Genomic DNA, 14,935 nt, shown 5'->3' with positions numbered 1-14,935 from the left:
CTGGGAGGGTAGCCAGATATCAACTCATGCTATGAAAAAAGATGAAGAGGTAAAATTAAGCTGACTATTGATGGTTCTTTTCCAGGGCTTTATGTAGGTCCTCGATCCACAGACCCTTCTGGAAACAAGTCTGACATTAAGTAAAGATGTTGTTCTATATAAGAGTACCAGTGGCATTTAATGGAGGCAGGCTCTATTCAAATTGCTCTGTGTGAAAACTCACTTATTCTTTGCACAAAACTTTGAGTTGGTAGAGATGAAGAAGAAACTGAAACAAGTTTAATAATGACCCCCAAATGGGAGGAATGTGTTGACTTAATGAGGAGGGATGGGGCAGCCTAGGGAAACAGGATAGGCAGTCTAGGTGGAGTTCAGTGCTTGGCTGCTCAGGCTCCCTGGCCAGCTTTGTACTGTGCAAACTGCCCTTCGCGCTCCCTCCTTCAGGCAAGAGTACACCACCTAGTGGACAAAAAGGAAAAGTTGTTTGGAAAGCTCATTCTCTCTGTGGGTTCCACAAGCTTCCCCCCTACCACCACGAGTCAAGAATTCAAGTGAACTGCTTTATTTGGAGGGCAATCTCAAAACAGGTAATGAGGGAGTAGGAAAATGAGCCTAGGTGGTTGCGGATAGATGTCAGGAAGGTGGCTACAGCAAGAGCAGCTAGATCTCAGTCTTACCAGGATGCCTCAGAAAGAATATGGAACTGTCTTCAGGCTTTTTCTCCTTGCTCTCTTCATTGAGAGCTGGCCTAAGAGTGATGGCCTACCTTGCTTCCCAGGCCAGAGAATGGCCTTATGTTGAAAAACCCAAGAATATCCTGACTTCAAGAATAGACACCACCTACTATGACTACAACTCCTTCCAATACTGTAGTTCCCAAAACAGCATGGCGCTGTTCTCCACCTCCTGCCCCAGAACATCCAGGAGTGCAGAGAGCGAGCTACTTGCAAGGAGAGGGCTAAAGTCATATGACTACCGTGGACCAATCACAGGTCCAGAGGAGAGGGCTGCTGGTTTTTAGGAAGGAGGGTAGCTCATCTGTTGGAATAGAAAAACCAGTCTCTCCCTATTCCTTTTCCTAACGCTTTTATGCTTTTATGTACCTAAAGCCACAGCCACCCCTTCCGTACTGAGTTATGAGAAGGGCTGGCTTTGCTCTGCCCAGCAGTCAGGGCTCCAGCAGACACGAACTTGCCTACTTCTCCAGCTTTCAGCAACTTGATCCCCTCACAGAAAGAAAACAGTCATTATCAAAAAGCCAGTTGTCGTTATGCCTCTTTAGAAAAATTTCCATTAAAGATAAAGCAAATTTTAATTAGATTAAGTATCCAATTACTGTAATTACATTTTTTAAAAATTCACATCAGGAAGATGACCCTTTTAAAAAGGGTTACGGGAATAATTAGTGTATTCATATTAACCAAAATGTATTGGGTAATATTTATACCCAGAAGACAAAGTACATTCTACACATTTCACCATTGGGGAAGGCTTGCAAATGTTTTGGCAGTGGCATGAATATTTATAGGCAAGAGTGTGCTTTAGCGAGATTATGTGAGGAAGCATTTAAATGCTCACCCATTTTTACCCAGGGGTAAAGTATACAGAAAATGTAGTTCGGAGATTATGGATATGCAAAGTGTGACTTAAGCGGGGAATTTCTATTAGTTTGCTTAATTAATTGGCACCAAAGACTATTTCTCCTTATTCAGGGCAGAAAGAAGGTATCTGGCTATGACTTCTCTTTGGAAGTAGAGAGGTCATTGGCCCCTTGTCCACTGGCCACCTAAAAGTGTCTGTCTTTATATTTCTGACTTCTGCCTACCCTGACCTGTTGGGGAAGGAATCTGGGTGTTCTAGCGGCTTTCTCCCCAAAGTTTTCTCATTCCAACTTTCTTCCTCCAGGCCTGCCTTTCAGCATCAGCTACACCTGCTCTTTCTGTTACACATGCGCAGGTTCCCTCGAGCTTAGTGGGAGAGAAACCCGGTTTCTGTGACACAGATGAGAAACCCACTGGTTCCCTAGAGTGTGGATGGGTTCCGAGTGTTCCACTACAGAACTGGTCTCCTGGGAAACTCTGCTGACTGACCCCAGACTTGTGTGGCCTCTACTCTGCCGGTCAGGATCAGGAAGCCCTCGATGGACCCGGGTGTGAGGTAGATGGGACTGGAACCTGTGGACAGGAAGCCTGTTTAAGGATATCTGTTTTCTTCTTTCTCTGCTTTTCCCTGGTTTTCTTCTTGCGGGTTTCTTTCATATCTCATTTTCACATCTCAGTTGAAATCCCTCCTCCTCCAGACTTCCCGGGAGAGGTCTTCGTCCTTGTCCATCTCTCTTCAGTCCCGTGTGCACCTGCCTTCCTGGCAGGCCTCACGTTTAGGAAACAAAGAAACAGCCGTCACTTTAATCCAATCACTTGACAGTTACTTATGAGTAAATACTCTGGAATTATATTTCCCACCGCCCTTCTTCCTGTAAAAACTCGGGAAGTAGCTTTATGTTAAAGATGTTTTAACTTCAGGATTGATTTCATAGACCTAGCTCAGCTGCTAATAACCAGAGTCACCCCTTTTTGAGAACCTCATGAACAGGGCCACCAACGGGAAATGCCCATCCCTCACTGAGAACTTCAGTTGTCCCTTTGGTCTAATAAGTGAGGGTCTCTTGGTTTCCCCTCCTCTCTCCTGCCCACCTTTGCTCTTCTAGAATGGGTATCTTGGAGGCTGCAAGTCTTACGGGATGCTGCTGGGATGCCAAAGCCAGTCTAGAATTTACAGGTAGGAAGATACTATTTGTTTCCAGGGAGATTACAAGCAATCCATCGTTGTCTGTGGTCCCTGGTTATCTTTATGAACCTTTTGTCACACTGGAATGATTTCCTACGCCCAAAATCCTTTCTAGGACCGTTTCCTCAGTTAATGGCTGAATATATCCTTTTGCCAGGAGAATTGCATCATTGGGAAACACACTCCCTTGATCTATTGTCACTACACCATTCCTTTAATGTGTGCCTGAACTCATTCCTGCCTACACTGACTCCACTGCTAAGTCCTTGGTGTGGGACCCTCATGTCTGATTTAGCCCTGGCCTTTGCTCTAATATTAGCCCCTCTTGCTGCTAGATTTTCCACCATCTTTTTTTCCTGACATTTCCTGCTGTTGGTTTCTTCCCTTAAAAAAGAAAAGCCCTAACCAGATTTGGTGGCACATCTACCACTTAGGTGGAAACAAGAGGACTGGAAGTTCAAGGACAGCCTCAGCTACATGGCAAGTTCTAGGCTACCCTGGGCTATATAAGACCCTGTCTTTGAAAAACAAAGAATGAATACAGGCCTTCCTCAACCTTCAGTCACCCCAAATCACCACTGTACTCTATTCACTTCTCTCCATGCAAATCATACAAGAATGGGCTGGACTCACCAGCTCTACCTCCCTGTCATTTATTTAGTATTTGGATTATACCCATCAGACTGGCAATCCTCGTTCTCCAACACTATATTTCAAAACCTAAGCTCTTGCTTTGAGATAAGACCTGCATTTTTCTAGAGGATTTTAATTATAATGTACATCTGGATCCAAGATGTCCCCTAAGCAGACCCTTGCCACTTCCAGGACCACACTTCATCTGCCTGCAATAGCGAATGTGGACCCAGTTAGGACTTTTAACTTGGTGTTTTCACTTTTTACTAGGTGACTCCCTGGTCTAATGTGATCATGATCTCTGTCTATTCTCTGTGGCTACTGGTGAAATTTAAGCCACCAGTCCATTTTGTCTCCACATGGTCCTCCACCCACATACTACTATGATGTATTTCATTTCTTACCCTCCCCTGGCATGAATCTTTCTCTGTGCCGCCAGCTCCCAAATAATGACATGGAGACTTATGAAAGCTTGGCCTATATCTTAGGTTTATTTCTAACTAGCAATTATGTAAATTAACCCACTTATTTTAATCTACATTCTGTCAAGTACCCAATCTCTCTGTCCTGCTCACACTGTTTCCTCTGAATCTGATTGTCAACTCCACCTTCTTCTTTCCAGAGTTCTCTCTCTGACCTGAATTCCTGCTTATACCTCATACATAGCTATTGGCTGTTCAGCTTTTCACTACACCAATCACATCAATACATTTTCACACAGTGTGCCAAAATCCCATACCCCCACCTGGGGCCTCCTCTCCTTCTCTCTGTACTTCTCTTAACTTTCCTTATTCTAACGGACACTTGGTTATTTCCTCTGGGCTGTTTCCTTTGCACTTCTTTCCTGAACAAGATCTATTTTTTTCCCATGGCTCAAAGCCTAGGAATATAATAGGTATACAACTCAACCCTCCTTGATGCTTTCAAATAGATGCTTCTTTATAAACAAACAAACAAAAAAAACAAGCAAACCATTGCCACTACCACTAACAATAACAAAAATACAGGTCCAGTGGCTGAGAAGACAACTAAGACAGCAAAAGGCTTTGTCTTACAAGTGTGAAATACTAGATTCAATTTCCAGGACCTGTTAAAACAAACAAGTATAGTGGCACATTTTCAGCCCAGTGCTGGTAGATGGAAATAGGTGCATCCCTAGGGCTTGCTGGCCAACTAGCCTACCTAGGCTAATTCACTTGGTGACCTCCAAGGCCAGTGAGAGACACTGCTTCAAAATATAAAGTGGATGGTGTTTCTGTGACACTTGAAGTGCCCTGAGGTTATCTTCTTGAAGTCCACATGCATTTTATTATACATACGTATGCATGTGTGTGTTTGCACACGTGCGCGGGTGCGCGCGCGCGCACACACACACACACACACACACTCCTCCCACACCTCCTTAAGAGAACTTATCACCAAGTTCTTTGTTTATCATAATTGTTTGTTATATCTCTATACATTTTACCTTCCAATCTTCTAACTCTCACTCAAGATTTTAACATCTGGGTCATTATCTTCATCTGCCAATTTCTGTCCACACATGGGAACTTTGCTGTTAACTAAATTTCCATTGTTACCCTTTTAGTTTCCATAGAACACTCTTGCTAACGTCATCTTCTCCCAGACTTCACTTACTACTGACTATATTACCAACTGACTTCAACCTACACATCACTTCCCTTCTGAGCATATGTTCTAAATATTTCTATGTGGGTATGTTGTGCCCAGACACCGAACTCCCCCAAACCACTAAGAGACCAGATCCGATGCAAAAACAGAGTCTTTATAATTGATGAAGTAACTGTAGTTAGCTTGGAACCTATGTCCATCCGACACAGTGGGCAGAGCAGGCGGGACCCTGATCAGCAGTAGGGCAGGACATATATTGGGGTAGAGCAAGGGGAGTGTCTGGGAGTCTGCTAGTTGCATAGCAACAGTCTCAGGATTAGTATACCTCCAAGCTTGGGCAACCTGTCATGGGTTGATAGCAGAAAGGTTGCTATTCCTAGAGGCTTTCCCAGGGCAGTTGCTGAACTCTGCATTCCAGTATTATCAGTAAATCACATTCAGAGCCTGCCAGCTAACTTCTGATTGGTCCCTTGCCACGTGGAGGGTATCTGGCTTCCTAGTGATTAAGGCAAGGTTGGGCAAGGTTGGGCAAGGGGGGGGGGGCTCAGCACATGTTGCTGAGTCAGAGACCTATGTCTTTCTGGGTCTTTCCTCCAGCCTGTCATGGCTGCCAAAGCAGGGGGCTGGGTGAGGGTCTGGGCCCCTCAGGTATTTCATGGAACATCAACATCATGATCTTGTTAACAACTTTATTATATCCCTGTTATAAAACTTTTTGTTATATAGAATCAATGCTGATCCAGTCATAAAAGCAAGAATTTGGGAGATTCTTGATTCCAGATTCCCCTGTATCTCTTGGTGGTCACATTCCATCAGTAATAACTTCCTAACCTACATCTGTTGTGCATGAGCTCAGAGCTTCTTTGGCCCAGCCTCTGCAGATAGTAAAACCAATAAGTAGTACTAGGGAAATTATCTCTGGGTTTAGATCACAGGTTCCAATTTATATCAGGTTGTGGGCAAGTATCTTAAGTTTTTTGTGCCTTGTTTTTCTCATTTCTCAAATGGTGGTATAATATTGCTTACTTCATATAGTTACTAGGACAATTGAGTTATATTTGCTGGTTAGTTTTTGCCAATTTGACACCAAGTAGAGTCACCTGGGAGGAAGGAACCTCAATTAAGAAATTACCTCTATCAGATTGGGTGTGTTTGTGGAAGCATTTTCTTGATTGCTGGTTGATGTAAGGGCCCAGCCGACTGTGGGTGGTGCCATCCATGGGCAGTTATATCAAAGCAGTAGCTGAGCAAGCCGGAGGAACAAGCCAGCATTTTGCTTCAGATCCTGTCTCTGCTTCCATTGATGATGGACTAGAAACTTTTTTTAAGTGAAAGAAACCGTTTCCTAGTCTATGTTTGTTTTAGTCATGGATTAATCACAGCAACAGAAATTAACTAGGGCAATATGTGTGAATATCTGTAAATACTTCACAGCTTTTAGTAGTATGGATGACATAAATAAGGGCGCCAGCAGGGACAAACATTTTTAGGAAAGAAAGTTGAAGGATATTTAATTCTTTGTTTTGGTTTTAAGACAGTGTCTCTATTATAAAGCTTTGGCTATCCTAGCACTCACTATATAGACTGGGCTGGCCATGACTCATAGAGATCCACCTGGCTGTGCCTCCCAAGTGATGGGATTAAAGGTGTGCATCACCATGCCTTGCTTGGTTATCTTAACTAGACCCTCAACCAGTCTTTCTTTATTCAGCTGCATGCCACACCCTGACCTTCAAAGATAACCAGTGCTTCTACTTACTAGAATTTATAGGTTCTTGGGAGCAAATTAATTTCCTTTTGTAGCTAATTAACTTTTTGTGTTGTACACCTTCACTATCCAATTGGTAGGTGGTTAGTGGGTCACTAAAATGTGACTGACTAGTGCTACACAATCTGACATAATATTTTGGTTATCTCCATTTGAATAAAACTTACTTAAATTAATTTCACATATTTATTTTAACCATTTAATATGGATATTAGAAATTATGACTTGGGTTTCTACTGGATGGTGTTGCTGTGCACCTTACAGTTTTGACCCTTCTCATCTGCTATCCTTTTTTCCTAGCATTCTCTTTAGTCTTGTAGGTTTATACCCTTTTATTCATTTTGGGAGGTGTCTAGGGGGAAAGCAAAGATAGATTAATTTGTTATGCCCTTCATGTTTAACTGGAACTTCTCTCTATACCTTTTCAGGACCTAGTTCTGAGATTGACAATCTCACCACCTCACCACTCTATAGAGTTATAACTGGCCACCAACTGCATGTCCAGCTAAAATAAATTACTGGTAGTTCTCTGAGCATGGCAGGAAGCTTGGGGCTTCCCCACCTTAGCTTTTTTTTGCTTGCTTTTCCTGGAATGCACCCTAACCCCTCCCACCTGTCTGCCCATTAAATAAAGAGCTCAAATTTCACCCCAGCAGAGCCTTTCCTGACTCCTCTTTGCAGCTGGGCTGACTATGGAGTCTGGATATTGTTTAGATACCTACCTGTTTCCCAGTGGAACCTATTTGATTCATCACACCCTGTGATGCTAACTTCAGAGTTTTATGTGTACTTTAAAACTAAAAGAACATTTGTTAAAAGAGTAGGGGCAGATGACATAGAGCCAGGGTTTTGTAACACAAAGAGGCTGGCTGAAAAGTTTCATTAGGATGCTGCTTCTTCTGATGAGTTTTTGACAGGGGAAGATGATATCCGGAATTTTCCAGGTATAGGAAGCAGAATGAACAAAAGTCCCCTCGAAACAAGAAATTTGGTAGCAAATGAGTCATCCAGTTACCAAAGAACACTGGTAAGGCCCTTAAGGTCAGATAGAGAAGTTTGATGTCATTCTGAAGGTGGTAGGTTCTGGAAGGCTTTGAGGTATGGCTTGAGCTCAATAGTCTTGTGTTTTGGTTTTATCGCCTTTGGTTACAGATGGAGTTGTGGAAGGGATGTGCATGAATGCAGATTGGGAAAATGAATTACTCTGGCAAATGAGGCAAGAATGTACAGTTGAGTGATGAACAGGAATAGAGAGTAACGCAAAACCACCAGGTTTAGGCACTGGGATGCTCGTGCCTGGATGACAGCTGGAAGCGGGGTGGGATGAAAGGCAGAAGCTTGAGGTTGACACACACTGCACCACCCTAGGGCACTCGGCGTAGCGGAGGCACAAGCGTCTTGTCCCTCACGCGCCGCCGTCTGCGCAGCCCGCGGGTCGGTCGTGAGCCGGCTTGCGCGCTGCGATTCCGGTTCCGGTTCCAACTCCAGGGCCCCGCAGTACGCAACCATGGCGTACTCCACGGTACAGAGAGTGGCACTAGCCTCGGGGCTCGTCCTAGCCGTATCGCTGCTGCTGCCCAAGGCCTTCTTGTCCCGCGGGAAGCGGCCGGAGCCGCCTCCGGACCCCGAAGGTGAGCGCCTGGGATGCTAGAGGACGGACTTGACCTCCCAGGCCCACACCATTCCCCTAATGGCTTGCTTGTCATCTTGTCACCTGTGTCTGAACTTAGAGTCAGTAGGTTGGGTTTGCCTTTTCTACCATGAGTGTGTGGGAACCTTAGTTGGTAGTGGCGTTTCAGATTGGTTTTGGGTGGTCACTGGTTCAGCCTTTTGTTGCCTTGATTTGGCACACCTGTAATGAATGCTACTATTCCACGGTTAAGTAGGATCACTTTAAGTTAAAGGCTAGCCTGGCCTGCTTAATGAATTCCAGTCCAGCCAGGGCGCAAAACAATAAAAACATCAAATTTTTGCTCAGTAATTTAAACCTTTTTTTTTTTTTTTTTTTTTTTGGTTCCTGAGGTAGAGATGAGCAAGTTTACTGTACTCTTCATACCCGCCAATTCTTTCTTTCTTTCTTCCTTCCTTTCTTCCTTCCTTCCTTCCTTCCTTCCTTCCTTCCTTCCTTTCCTTCTTTCTTTCTTTCTTTTCTTTTTTTCTTTTTTGACATGAATGTAATGTTTCAAAGTCATCCCTCTTGACATTTTGGCAGTTTTACAGAATCTATAAATGCATGGTCCTGAATGCTGGGAGAAGGGACTGGAACAATTTGCTTTTGTTCTCGAAGTTCTGCTGGTAACGTTTTGTGAATAATCCCTGAAACATCCTTGAGCCATGTTAACAGTCTGTGAACATTTCCTCTGATTTCAGCCTGTTGGTTGCTGGACAGCTCCCTTTGAACTGTAATCCTCTTTGAAATTGTGCATATTGGCTGTCCTTCCATCCTTCCGAACATTAGAGATTAAAAATACTATAAATGCAAAGCTCCATGCTCTAGGGGCTGAAGGCAGGTTGAGCACAGTATTCTGCCTGTAAAATGTGTTTGGTGAGCTGTGCTTGTAAATCTGCCACTCCCTCCTCCGTCATTACAAAAAGTTTTCTCATTTTTTTCTATCCTTTTTTTTTTTTGTCTTGAAAAGTGATGATCATCAAGGTCATCTTCAAAATCTGTGATGATCCTGAATAGTGAAGAATTGTAAAACCCTCGTTGCCCTGGTTGAAATAGCTTAAAGAAGTACTATTTAATGTGAATGGAAGACACTTCTGTATTCAGTCTTGTAGAGGGTATAGAGTTCATTGTAGATGTGACTTCCTTCCCTTGAGAACTCAGGTATTGATGGTCAGTGTTCCCATCTTGAGGTTTTTGTCATTCCTGTTTTCTTTATTCCTGGTATGCTCATCTCTTGCTTCTTTCTCATCATTTAAGTTTCTACTCAGATGTACCCATTTAGACTTTGCTGATGAACCCAGTTAAAGTAAAACTTCCCTCAGGACCACTTTAAAGGTAGTCTTGACTAATAGTTATGGAACATCCTAACATATGTCATATACACAGTATGCATATACTCACTGAATTCCAAGGAACAGGAGTTAAATCCCTGCCTCAGGGAACTCCTGGTTTAGTAGAGGAAAACAGATGAGCACCAAAGTATCAGTTACTGGTATTCATCTGGTCTACACTGGGAACAGTGGAGATCTGCATCTGCAACAGCTTGTTATTAGAACTTAACAAAGGTTTTATAGAGTTTTTTCTTTCTTTCCCACCCAAGATCTAATACACGTACCATGCAATTTGTCTATTTAAGCACATGAGTCAATTTTTTTGGGGGGGCATATTCACAGTTGTGTAGCCATCCCCCCAATAAGTTTTAAAACATTTCACCGCACCCAAGGTAGTCTCTATTCGTTTTATCTGTCACCGCCCTCATTTCCCTGTCTGTAGTCAAGGGCAACCAATCATCTTTTAATGCCTCTGTAGAGTTATCTATGCTCTTCCTAACTGATTTTTTGGTTTGGTTTGGTTTTTTGAGACAGGATTTTTCTGTTAGCCTTGGATGTCCTGGGACTTGCTCTATAGACAGACCAGGCTGGCCTCAAACTCACAGAGATCTGCCTGCCTCTGCCTCTGAGTGCTGGGATTAAAAGTGTGCACCACGACTGCTTGGCCTGACTGGACTTTTAAAAATAGCACAATGTCTCAAGGTTCATTTATCTTCTAGTATATACTTCATTCCTTTTAATGGCTGAATGCTAATCCATTGTGTTGATAGGTCGAATAGGTCACATTTTATTGAGGACATTTTTTTGTGTGTGGGCTTTTTTTTTTTTTTTTTTTTTTTTTTTTTTAGTTATTTTTTTTTTTTTTTTTTTTTTTTTTTTTTTTTTATTTTTTTCCTTTCAGCTCTTTGGGAAAATGCCATCACTTGTTTAAAGATTTCTGTGTGGACTTATATTTGTGATTAGAACTAAGAATGTGAGTGATTTCCTAGTCTTATAATTATATTTTACTTTGTGAGATACTGCCAGACAGTTAACAAAACAACTTTACCACTTTACAGTATATGGCAGTTCTGATTTCCCTGCATCTTGAAAACTTTAGGGTCAAAGTTGAAATGACCACAGCCATCTTAGATCATAACCACCATGATTGCCCTGGAGTAATCCTAGTGAACTTCCTGGCATAGTTTTTAGACAAAACCTTTAGAGTGGTGTGTGGGACTGTATGAGCAGAGGCTAGTGGTGAGCATATGTCTGCTGCCTGTGGCATTAGCTTGAGATGAATATGGTGTGTTCTTAGGTTGTCCTTCTGTCCCAGGTAATGGAAAGTCACCAGTCTTTTTGCTGTATTGATCACCATACTTCTGTCAGAAAGTCCCAAAATATATGACACTGTAGTCCTAGATCTGTCTACCTTTTTTGGTCTCGCACCTTGCAGCTGGTGTAGCAGTGATCGTGCCCTTCTGCTTACAATTGTCCTAATAAATCGGAAGTGGCATCTCTAGTATTTGTACCTCTCTGGGGATTGATGGTATTGAGGGATTGTGTGTGTGTGTGTGTGTGTGTGTGTGTGTGTGTGTGTTTTGCATATCTTCTGTAGAAAAATATCTATTCAAGTGGTTTATCTTTTAAGAATTGGGGAGCTGGTCATTTTGTTGTTGAGTTGTATGTGCTACTATGTATTTCATTTATTAGTCCATTATCTTCTCTTATTCAGTGTGTTGTGCTCACTTTATTCAAAAAAAAAAAGGGAAAGTTTTAAATTTTGGTGAATTTCAGTTTTCTTTTATTACTTTTAGTGTTAGATATGTCTAAGACAAATAAATCATTGTCTTATCTGACAATTTATTCCTATGTTTGCAAGTTCTATTGATTTTGCTCCTGCATTTGCATCTTTGGGCCTTGAAGTTATTGTTTGGCATATGATAGGAGGCAAGAGTCCAACTCCATATGGGTGTAGAGTTGTTCCAGCAGCATTTATTGAAAAGACTGCTTTCTCATTGAATTGTTTTTGGCACCCTTGTAAAACTCGTTCAGCTATAAACACGAGTTCATACCTACATGTTCATTCTGTCCCAATAGGCTATACATTGCCCTTTTGAAACTATGAAGTTGCAGCCCCCTGAGTTTTTCTTTTACAAGATGGTATAGGATTTTCTGGGTCCTGTGACCAGTATTTCAGTGTTAATTTCATCACCATTTCATTGATTCCTGAAAGAAAACAACAAAGAGCCAAAGGGTAGCTGGGACTTTGATAGACTGTGTTGAATCCGTTTTGAGACTATTGCTGTCATACTAATGCTAAGCTTTCAATGTGTGAACACAAAATTTCTGTCTAGATCTTTTTCTTTGAAAGAACACTTAGTTTTCAGTATTTAACCTTTATTTTATTAAATTTTTTGATGCTATATTATAAATATTTTGAGTTTGTTACTTGTTAAACTAATGTATTGAGCCTGTATTTTGCCACTTTATGAACTTGTTTATTAGCTTTTTGAACATAATCATGTTTTCAAATGAGAGAGTTTTACTTTTTTGTTCTCATCTACATCCCTTCTGTTTTCTTGCTTAACTAGACTAGCTATAGTCTCTAGGCTGTGTAGAATAGAAGTGATAAAAGCCAATATTCTATCTTGTTTCTGATCTCAAGAAGAAATTTCTTATATCATTAAATATAGTGTGGATAGGGGTGACTTAGTTGTCCTTGATCAGATTTAGGAAATTTCCTTCTGTTTATAGTTTTTAAGTGTTTTTGATCATGAGTTGGATACTGGGTTTTTACCAAATGCTTTTTTACTGTCAAGATGATTGTGTTACATTAATTGGTTTTTAGATACTAAACCAACCTTGCACACTTTGGCTGAAATGAAGTGTGTGTGTGTGTGGTGTAGTGTAGGTGTATGCTTTTTTCTTTTTTCTTTTTTTTAATTGTTGAGGACTAGGACTTGACCTGAGGTTCCCCTGTGGCCCTGATATATGGAGAAGTACTGTAGCTCCTTCTCTAAACCAGTAATATGCTTGGTAGAGCCAGTAATAGTGTGGGGTAGGGCCTTGGGGGAACTGTGGTTTAGAATCCTGAGAACCCAACTTGTCTCCAGTAAGGTGCTATGGTTATCTGTTCTAAGGCCCTTGAGATAATCCTATATTCTCCTTTTGCAATATTGCTAGATTAAATTCCCACTGACTTTGACTTTGTCCCATTGTTTGTTTATTTATTTTTTCTGACATTGTCCCATTTTCCCTCCAGGAGAAAAACTGTATATAAGATGCCATCCTTCTTTTTGTTGTTGTTTGCTTGTTTTTGTTTTTGTTTTTAAAGACAGGGTTTTTCTGTGTAAAAGCCCTAGCTGTCCTGGAACTCACTTTGTAGACCAGGCTGACCTCAAATTCACAGAGATTTAGCTGCTGCTGCCTCCAAGTGCTGGAATTGTGCTGTACTTCTCAATAAGGTTGCTTGGTATAAGACACCATTTTATACAATACTCCTGGCCCCAGCTTTCTTATCTTCTTTATCTTCTCATCTCCTGGTGCTCTCCCTGAAGACTTTGTCATTGAAGAACGACTTGCAGGTTGAGGTCATTAACCATCCAGTGGAAGGGGAATTTCAGGTAGAAGAAACATAGGGTCTTGAAAAAGGCATAAGAGTTTTGATATCTGAGACCAAAGATGTTGACAGACAAGACAAAATTGTGGAAAAAATTTTATGCTATAGTTGAGGAGTCTGGATTTTATACTAGTCATCGTATGTTATAAGAGAAGAAAAACATGCAGGTTTAGAATAGGAGTGGTTTGGAGAATGTTCTTCAGGAAGAAGGTTGTTGTCATATCCAGGTGTGCTACCATGACCATCACTAAGACAGTCTCCTTGAGTTCATCAGTTAGCATGCTTTTAAGTGAGAGAAGGTGTAGCCTGAGTTGTCTGACAAGAAGGAATTTATTGTATTGTGTAAATGAGAAGACTAATGGAACTGGCTTTCCAGTGGGTTGAGCCATGGATTGTCTCATCAGAGCTTAGTTTTATACTGCATCGTCTTCACCTCTGGGTCCTTCCCCCTCATCTATCTCTATCTGCTATCTCAGGATAGGAACAAGGGCTGCAAATGTTCAAGGCATTGCGTGCTCACATCCTACTGTCCATAAAAACAGGGTCTCTTCTCTGTACTCACACCTAACCCCTATTCCGTTTTTTTCCAGAGAAAATAGCCTTTCATCTTAATGTCTTAAATTAAATTACTTGTGATGCTATGAGGAAAAGGGGTGTGTTGGATATCCTGGTTCCAAAGGAAAATATGGCATCAGGGTAAGGAAAGCTGTTGCCTGTGCGAGGGGGGAGAAAAGCAATTACACAGAATGTTTTTATATAGAGGTGACAGGAGAAGGAGAGGGAAACATTGTGAACTGTTCCAGTCTTAGATGACTAGCCAAGTGATGGGAAGAAGAAAGGCAATGAGACTTTATTACTCCTATCTCCAGAGTTTATTTCTTCCTGCTATGGTATGTCTAGCACCCTCATCCACTCTTCATATCAATGTAGTTGGAAATGGTTGAGCACAGGCTAAATTATAAGGAGTTTCTAGAATTGCAAGAAGCAGTCTTCCTCTGAGACAATCATCTCCCTTCGTATTCCTTTTAAAAACTATGAACTGAGTTTGCTGTGAGTTTTTGGCAGTCTGTCTATTGACTTTGCTGTAGTGAATTAAAACTCTGGGCTGTTTCACTTTCTTTAGCACTCTTCTAGGTTTGTGCATTTTGTACTGTTCACTTGGCATTTTGGAACTAAATATGGGACTTCATGGTTTTCTCTGTTGCGTTTTTCCTGTGTAAATTTGTCCTGAGCACTTCAGTATCTTGGAATTCTTTAAAGGGAATTCATTGTTGAATTCATGTCTTTATCCTTTATCTCACTATATTGCTTTTAAAAAATTGTTAAAATGTTTCAAGCACAAGCAAAGGTAGGATATGCAGTGTCTACATCCCTCCCACCCCCTCCCATCTCCTCCCACTGCTCCCCACCCCACTTCAGCCTCAACTATGATCAGTGTGCCTTTGTGCTGAACCCTGTAGATTATTTTTAAAATGTAACACTTATTAGTTACTACTTTTAAAGTCACAGAAACT

General features: G+C 41.5%; 1 protein-coding gene across 2 annotated transcripts in view; it reads left to right on the top strand.

The window, feature by feature from the left end:
• Positions 1 to 8,269: 8,269 nt before the first annotated feature.
• Ric3 (RIC3 acetylcholine receptor chaperone) overlaps positions 8,270 to 14,935 on the top strand; it is a 37,960-nt gene continuing 31,294 nt past the window's right edge. Inside the window, exon 1 of one of the 2 annotated variants that reach the window (XM_051192597.1) lies at positions 8,270 to 8,451. In XM_051192597.1, coding sequence (XP_051048554.1) covers positions 8,328 to 8,451 — 124 coding nt within the window. In that variant the 5' untranslated portion in view covers positions 8,270 to 8,327. The remainder of the gene's footprint in view (positions 8,452 to 14,935) is intronic. The other variant, XM_051192598.1, reaches the window with a different exon arrangement.

The sequence above is a fragment of the Phodopus roborovskii genome, unplaced genomic scaffold, assembly GCF_943737965.1.
Source record: "Phodopus roborovskii unplaced genomic scaffold, PHOROB, whole genome shotgun sequence".
Classification (NCBI taxonomy): Eukaryota; Metazoa; Chordata; class Mammalia; order Rodentia; family Cricetidae; genus Phodopus; species Phodopus roborovskii.
This window is presented reverse-complemented; position numbering and strand designations above follow the sequence as displayed.